We start from the raw sequence: 8672 nt of genomic DNA, 5'->3' as shown, positions 1-8672 counted from the left end.
AAATAATTAAAATTGTATGAATACTTGGATTACTTATTGGATTATATCATCACAACATTTCTTACTACCGTAAAACTTTTCTAAGATGATCTTCATTTATGCCTATCGGGGTGAATTAAGCTCAAATTCGAGATTTAAATTACTACTCCAAACTTTAATTCATAACATAAAAATCAACTAGATAACTGTTGAAGGATTCGAACTTAGGGTGTGTTTGGTATTATTGTTGCAGACAACAACAACAACTTTTCGCTGAAAAACAGTTAAAATATTGTTTGTTAAAATTTAAAAACTGCTTTTCGGAAAAGTGGTTTTTGCCTAAAAATTGGGGTTACAGACAAGTGCCCCATGCTTTTAGAAAAAACTGTTTTTTAACTGTTGCGGGAAGCAGATGCTGATTTCACCATCAAACCTTACCAAAAACATTATTATTATCAATTTTTTGAATCAAAACATATACTTATCAAAAAATTACCAAACAGTCATCTGATTTTTTCAGCAGCACTTTTTATAACCGCATAACAATTTTTAACAGCAATCCCAAACAGTGCCTTAAAGCGAGAAAATACACATTTATAGAAGAATATGCTTACTCAACATTTTGAGAACCTAGATGGAGAAAGAGGAGGGTTCTTGTTCTATGAATATTGAGAATAAATTGTCTCCTTTTATATTATAGCGAATATATCCGAATTATTCCACATCATTGTTCAACTATTCCATCAGAATTTAGAACAACCTTGTCTCCATGGTAATCACAAATTATAATCTTTATTGTTATCCACAGCAATTAGATCACAGAGCATCTAAAAAAATGCAATTAGACATCTGAAAATAAAGTTTCGGATGCGTACTGACATTACGTATCAAAAGTTCGACATTCGAGTTCACGTACATTTTACAAAATAAATAGTCAGGATAACTCTTAGATAAGGCGACCAAAACGAACGTTTAGGATAGAGCGGGCAATCGGGTCGTGTCGTGTACTTTCGTGTCGTGTAATTTCGTGTTTCGTATATGTAAACATGAAACTCATATCCGACCCGAAATGATTTCGTGTACCCATATGTGAAACCCATATCCGATTCGAATCGTGTCGTGTTACTCCCGAACATTTTACAAAATGAATAGTAAGAACAACTCTTAGATAAGGCGACCAAAACAAACGTCTACGACATCGGGACGACAAGGGACACCAAAAATAATACTCCATCTGTTTTCTTTTATATGTCGTTTGATTTTTTTGCACACAATTCTAAATTTTGTGACTGCATATATAAAATAATATTTTTAAAAATTTTCTTTTTGTAAATTAAAGTTTTAGTTATATAATTTTATTTACAAAAAAAAAAATTATTATTCTAAGTATACGGTCAAAACACTTAAAAATGTGTGTACAAAAGTCAAACGTCATATAATAAAAAATAAAGGGAGTATCTGTATATAATAGGTAACATAAATTTATATATGTACATTTGTATTTGAATGTACATTATAATAATACAAGCATTTTTAGTTAATTTCATCGTTCTATATAACTAGTATTGACATTTGACTTAATATTCATAATTTTTTCTTTACAAATTTGAAAATCGGAGTACGATTTCAAAAATTCGTCAAGTACACAAATTTTTAGAACTCGTTCAGTAAATAGGGTCTCTTTGGCAAATCTGATAAGCTGACTTGTTGACTTATAAACCGAAACAGCTTATTGATGATAGTTTGTCTATCCAACTTATAAGTTGAGTTTATAAGCTGATAAGTTGAATGTTAGTAATTACGTATTTTTTCTCAACTTATTTTTTATTTTTCATTTTTTATCAATTTTAGTTTTGAAATATATTTTTTAAATGTTAATATAACTTCAAATATAAGAATTAAGATAATAATATTTAAAAATTATATTTTTTATTTCATTTAAATAAAAAAAATTATAACTTATAAGTTAAATTATCCAAACACTTATATAACTTATAAGCATTTATCAACTTATCACTTATCAGTCACTTATTCAATTTAAATTATAAGTTACTTATTTTAAAAAATTTCAAACGTGCACATAGTTTGGTGTTAATATATTGAATATTTTGTAATCTCGAAAAGATGAAAAATAATAATATTCATTTATCGATTTTCGACTGTGTTATCGTATATTAAAAATTCTAAAACCGAATTTCTAGCCATGTGCTATACACAATTTGCAAATAAGTTATAGACAAGTTTGAGGCTGAAGCTTAAAAATCTTCAGACAAATCCAGGTGGCATATGGTGGACCAAATGTTGGACTTTGATTGGTTTTCATAAACCTTTCCTTACTAAGTAAGGAACTGCCACGTAGCCACCAAATTTAAACCTTTAAAAAATTCATTTATTACAATTTCACCACTTTTTTAACAGGTAAAAGAGATATTTTTAACATGAATATGATTGGTGTTTGACTATTTGGTGTTACTTGATAGTATTAAAAATATTATTTGTACAATAATTTATAATTTTTTGATAGATTGTAATAGGGTTAATTATCAAGTTGACCACTGTATAATTAGTAAAATATAAAATTTATTATCGATAAATTCGGGGTCTCAAATTTGCAACTTTCAAGTCGATTGGTCTCAAATTGACCACTTTTCAAGTCGGGTTTAAGCTAACGATATCTCAAATTTATCACCGAAAAATTAGCATTTTAATGTGAAAAATAACCCCAAATTAATTAACAGTAAATTTAATATTTCTCTAATTATATAGTGGTAAATTTGATACTTAACCCGATTGTAATAGTGCCAAAAATAATGGACATAAAAAAACAACATACCCTTGACAACTTCTTTATATTATGTTAAATCTTAGCTCCATAAAATATATATTTCAATAAACGGAATTTGATAATTTAACGAGAACTTTCGACATAAATTTGTTACCCGTATATCTCGTCTACCTTAGTTTAAAAATTTATTAAATTTTTATGATCCTTAAATTTATGTTTTTGGACTATGCGAATAATTGTGCAGAAGCCTGTTTACTCTTGAAATACCTTTATGAGATCCTAGTTTTGTTTATCTTTTATTAAATACTTGTTGTTGAGTTTTTGCCACATTTATATTCAACTTTAAAGCAAAGCTGCCATTGTTGTGTTATGGTTCTCAAGGGTTTAGGGTCCATATAACACTTTTCCCATTTTATTATTTTTCACTAACTTTTATTTTTCAAATAATTATTCACTCTGTTTTTCATTAGGGCCCACAATATTGTTCTAGGAAAACCCCTACTCTCTAATCTAAAAGGCTATTAATTTTGGCCACAAAATTGTTTAATATATTTTCAAATTACTCTCTACCCTTCACTGGTTAATGTTAATATGTATAATATATATTTATTTTACTTACAACTGAATAAATAATATTTATAATTATTATAAACGAATAAACAATAATATATATTCATTTTACTTTTACTAATAAACGAATGTTACTAATCATATGTTTATTATAAATTTTCGCAAATCGGATCAAAGCAAGCGCCGATAAATAATGTGCAGACGACATGACTTCCTACACACGAATTTTCAATATTAATATATTATAAAAAATTATAACAAATACTGTAGATAGTTACAATCAGTGTTACATATTTCGAAAATCGGAACTATTCGGTTGAGGTACCGATTTACGATTTATCGGACGATTTTTAAAAACTATTCGGTTGAGGTACCGATTTACGATTTATCGGACGATTTTTAAAAAATCGGATGATTAATCGGCGATATATCAGAAATCGGTCAAATTGGACAAATATTTTTGACCGATTTTTTAACGATTTATCGGTAATTTTTGAAAAAATCGACCGATTTTTATAACAGAGGTTACGATTGTTTTTAACAATAGCTTGTAGCATGAATCAAGATCAATGAAATTATCAGAGGTGCTTTACAAAACATTTTTTTTTCTTTTTCTGAAAAATTTCTATATACAAAGATAATATCTAATGAGGACTGAGGAGGTAGTTACACATGTTGGATGGTAAGAGTTTATAATTTTTGGGACTATGATAAAGAGCAATCAAATTGCTTAAAAAGATGAAAATAGTTTGAAAGTTTGTAAAGTATTTGGGCCACTTGTCAAAAAACATTTTGCTAAATGATTGGCTTTTGAGTTGAAGTGGCTGAATTATTTAGCAGACACATCTAGGGCCTCCATACTCTCACTTATTTCACTTTTTCTTTAAACTTTATATTTATAAATTATATATTATTAAGTGCTCAAGGTAAGTGTATTATCATATAAGACATTATTTTCTGCTAATTTTTGTTCATATTGATTTAGTTAACATGGTGTGCAGGGCATTGGTGTTATCTTACAAAATAATGTCAAGAATGTTTTGATATAATTTTTAAATCCTAAAATTTAAGTCTCTACTCGGTATATGAAATGATTAGTTTAATTCTCGAATTTTACGATCATTAATATAAGAAAATTACATTTGCTCACCTCTCACAAAAAATATACGTTCATAATATGATTGTAACTGAGTCCTCTAAACATTACACTATCAATGAATTAATATGAGTATCAATTGTGAAACTACTGTTTTCGAGCGAGATTTATGCTAAATTGCCCGGAAAATCATTACCTTCATTTTTAATTTTTAGAATATTTGTATTCAGTTTATTAAGTAATTCGGAAATAAAACAGCTAATTATTTAATTTTATTTATTTTTCAATCTAGTTACATGATCAATCCGAGATTTTGTCCCGATTGAGTGTCTTTCAAATTATTAATAAAATCTGCTTTAAACTTGATCTAGCTATATCTTTCTCGTATCTTTTACAAAATCACGAGTTTCAAAGTGACGCGGTATTTCTTCCTAAAGTTTTCTCTAACAAATTCCGGTATTTCACCTGCAACTAACTTGTGCAGTATTGATCAAGCCTCTCCTTGAAAGGGGGCAGACATGTAGGTTCTTTATCCTAGTTGCACACTATACAAACATTACAATCACTTAAAGAGTTCAATTAAGTGGACACAACTAAGGACAAGTCCCACTCCTAGATTAAGACATGATTAGGACCTTGATTGACATTAAAAAAAAAGTACCAACTTTTCCCCCAAAGATCCTAATTCCACTCCTTATTGTGCTCATAGGGCCTTTTAGTAAGAGATAAGGCTTACTTAATTAATTAAGTAGACTTAATGCTCAACCCAAGTTCTAAATTAAACTAATCCTCTTCAACTTATGTTTCTTCAATCTTAATGCTAGCTTTTGACACATTCTTTTTTGCTTCTTTTTTATCAATAATTTTCTACTCTACAACTAGGGATGATCCACTGAAATGAGACAGTTTATATTTGATTATTAGATATGTTTTTTTTGTTAAAAAAATATTTGATTTTCTTTAATTAGTAAAATTGTACACATAATGAGGTGGATTAAGGTTATCAGAAGTTGGATTCCACTTATCCGAGGTTCTCTAGATAAGAAAAATCTTAATAATTTAACTAGCAAAATCTTTTTCCATGTGAAATCTTACAATTCTCACAAATTTATAAGGATTCTTTCTTTTTAAATAAATTTTAAAGTATATATCTTTTTACAATATTGGTTTTTCTATTAAAAAAAAGAAGGCATGGTAAATATTTTAGTCTAATATATTTGAAGTTATGTTATCACAACTACACATAAATTGTTTTGTACAAATGTGCCCCAATGACGATACAAATTATAAAATAAAAAAGAAATCGAACATCTGATCTTTAAGTAAGTTTATTTTAGAATTTTAATTTGATCAGTAATATGTCAAGTGTGCAATTATATTTTTCGGTATAATACGGAAAATGAAAGATTTTTCAAAAAGAAATACAAAAAATGTTTTTTTTTCCGAAATCTTCTAAAAAAAATGTCGATCAAGGTATTCAGTTATTTCCCCTGAACATTTTTGAACCATATATATTGGGATTGGGCCATTGGCAATTAACAATACCGGGCTTCAGCTAATCACATGCAATATTGTTGGATGGCCCATACTTGAAGCCCAAATAACAAACTCTAACTTTACAAATCCCAACTTCTGTTTTATGATTTTTAAAGTTGAGCAAGCCCAGCCCATTAATGAAGCCCAGTAAGTAACGAAGCTAGAATAAAACCTAATTAGGGTTTTATATTGGTAACATAAAGAAGAAGTTGTTTTTGCTTCTCTCTCTCAGCCGCTGCTACATCTCTCTAATCTCTCTCTAGAAATCTCGATGGTAAGCTTGCTTCTTTCTTCTCAACTAATCAATTCAGTGCTTTGTTTGATTGTATATGTATGTGAGTATTTCAATTTATGTATGTGTGAAATGAATTGCAGGCACCTAAGAAAGAGAAGGCACCTCCTCCGTCTTCCAAGCCAGCTAAATCTGGCGGTGGCAAACAGAAAAAGAAGGTCAAATCTCTCTCTCTCTCTCTCTCTCTCCCCCCCTCCATCTCTCTCTCTCTCCCCCCTCCATCTCTCTCTCTCTCTCTCTCCCCCTCCATCTCTCTCTCTCTCTGCCCCCCCTCCATCTCTCTCTCTCTCTCCCCCCCTCCATCTCTCTCTCTCTCCCCCTCCATCTCTCTCTCTCTCTCCCCGTTTCTCTCTCTCTCTCTCTCTATCTCCCCCTCTCTCTAATTTAATTAATTTATATGTGTTTATGTTAGCCGTTAGGCATCTTCTGTTGAAAATGTTATGTGTTGAATAAAATTAAGTTATTTGGATACAGTTTTTTTAATTATTAATGATTTCTAGCTTAGTATAATTCGACTGTAACGTGGTGTTTTGATTAGCCTTTGTGTATAAGATTTTGGCGAGAGATAATAACCCGGTGGATTTTACAATGCCATATGCTTCGTTATCTTTTGGAATGTACTATTTTTTTTTTTATGTAGCTCAAGGGACAAAGTAAGATAATTGTGAATGGGCTTAATGCACGATGAGTCGAGATTTAGCTCCATTGATGTAGAATGTAGCATTATAAATATATTTGTATGTTTTTGTCTTCTTTCAGTCGATAAGAAAAAAATTGTTGAAACGGGGCTGTTCAGGCTCAAACCTTCAATAAATTCATATTATATTTTTCTAAATGTTCAGTTTTTGTGGTGTCAATTTATTTTCTTACCTGGCCTATTCTTAAGTTATGTTTTAAGCCCTGATTTTGTATGACATTAATATATATTTGGATCTTGGTCAAGTTTATACTATATTTTTCTACTTTCTGTTGCTATTTATAGTATTCCCGGGTCTTCCACTATCACTACAACATTGTAGGAAAAAACTGAACAGGAGGCAAATGTATAAGTTGTATTAGTATCTACTTAAATATATCACTAACGCTGTTTCATTTATTAATGAAATAAATTGATAATGACTGCAGAAGTGGAGCAAAGGAAAGCAAAAGGAGAAGGTGAACAACATGGTGTTGTTTGACAAGCCCACTTATGACAAGCTTCTCTCTGAAGCTCCCAAGTTCAAGCTTATCACTCCATCTATCCTTTCTGATCGTTTGAGGGTAAGCCAAATCTTAGTACTTTGTTTGTTTTGTCGGTTTAGCTGTGTTCTAGTGACAAATGGTTAGGTTTGCTCAATTGTTTTTAATTTTTTTGGACTTGGTTTTTTTATGTTAGTATCTCATTCGATAAATTAGAGACTGTTTTTTAATTATATTGAGTGTAACTGGCGAAGGTTTATAGTCTTACTAATATAGAAAAAAATCAGAGTTGTATTACCGGATAAATATAAGGAGCCATGGTAACTGATTATTAGGAATCATGTATGTTTTTAGGAGCTCGGAATTGAAGGGAGTAAATATTCCCGAGTCTCTTCTAAATGTTAAAGTATTGCTTAATTTGCTATACATTTAAACCCAATTATGTTGAATATGCCTTGCAGATTAATGGGTCACTCGCTAGGAGGGCAATTAAGGACCTGATGGCTAGGGGTTTGATCAGGATGGTCTCTGTCCATTCAAGCCAGCAGATATACACCAGGGCTACAAACACTTAGGTGTGATGAACACTTGAGTGTCAGACATACTCGTTTTCTAAAGAGCTGGAATGTGGAGTCATAAAACTATACCGATATGTCTGGGTTAGCTTTAGGTGTCTCTGTTCTTAAAGATGTTCTTGCAGCTTTAGTAGTTCGAATTGTCAGTTTCCTATCATTTTTTGTTTCATGTAATGGAAATTTGGGAGGTCTTTGAAACTTCTGTTTGTTATCTGAATACAGATGTTTTATTTGAATGCATACCAATGTTTTCAACTAGTTACAGTTTGCTTTATCCCGTCTTGTGAACCAAGTAATTTACTGGATTGCTTTGTAAAGCTAGGGGAGTTGCTGCCTCTTCATTTGAGGGTTAATCATTTTTAAAATTCTTGTGAATTCTCAAGCATAAAATCAGTAGCAATGTATGGCTAGTTTGCTACTCTGTACCACCCAGAAATTTATTTGTAGTTGGGAAATAAGCCTAGTATTGTATTCAAGCCTCTCCCCCTTGAGATTCTGCTCAGACAATTAAATTAGTATTTGTAGTTGAAATTTCGCTAGTTTAGTTCTCATGTCAAAATGGTATGATGATATACTACTGTTCAAATCTCACGGGAGGAGAACTTATTATGTTGAGTCGGAGTCTTATACTGAGTCAGAGTCAGAGCCTTTCGCTTAAAA

The 8672-nt window shown here is 30.6% G+C and overlaps 1 protein-coding gene across 1 annotated transcript; it reads left to right on the top strand.

Annotated features, from left to right (window-relative positions):
• Positions 1-6125: 6125 nt before the first annotated feature.
• Positions 6126-8270, top strand: LOC141687154 (small ribosomal subunit protein eS25y-like). The gene is made up of 4 exons (XM_074492323.1): positions 6126-6240; positions 6342-6416; positions 7384-7518; positions 7899-8270. The coding sequence occupies exons 1-4, from the start codon at positions 6238-6240 to the stop codon at positions 8010-8012; spliced, it is 327 nt and encodes a 108-aa protein (XP_074348424.1). The 5' UTR covers positions 6126-6237; the 3' UTR covers positions 8013-8270.
• The last annotated feature ends 402 nt before the right edge of the window (positions 8271-8672 follow it).

Source organism: Apium graveolens, chromosome 9, assembly GCF_009905375.1.
Source record: "Apium graveolens cultivar Ventura chromosome 9, ASM990537v1, whole genome shotgun sequence".
NCBI lineage: Eukaryota > Viridiplantae > Streptophyta > Magnoliopsida > Apiales > Apiaceae > Apium > Apium graveolens.
Note: the sequence above shows the minus strand (reverse complement) of the source record. Positions and strands in the feature narration are given on the sequence as shown.

Bases quoted from the DNA above. Each gene is read 5' to 3' on its own strand.
- LOC141687154 (XM_074492323.1), top strand. The intron at 6,417-7,383 runs GTCAAATCTCTC...TAATGACTGCAG, and splicing joins GTGGCAAACAGAAAAAGAAG to AAGTGGAGCAAAGGAAAGCA. The intron at 7,519-7,898 runs GTAAGCCAAATC...TATGCCTTGCAG, and splicing joins TCCTTTCTGATCGTTTGAGG to ATTAATGGGTCACTCGCTAG.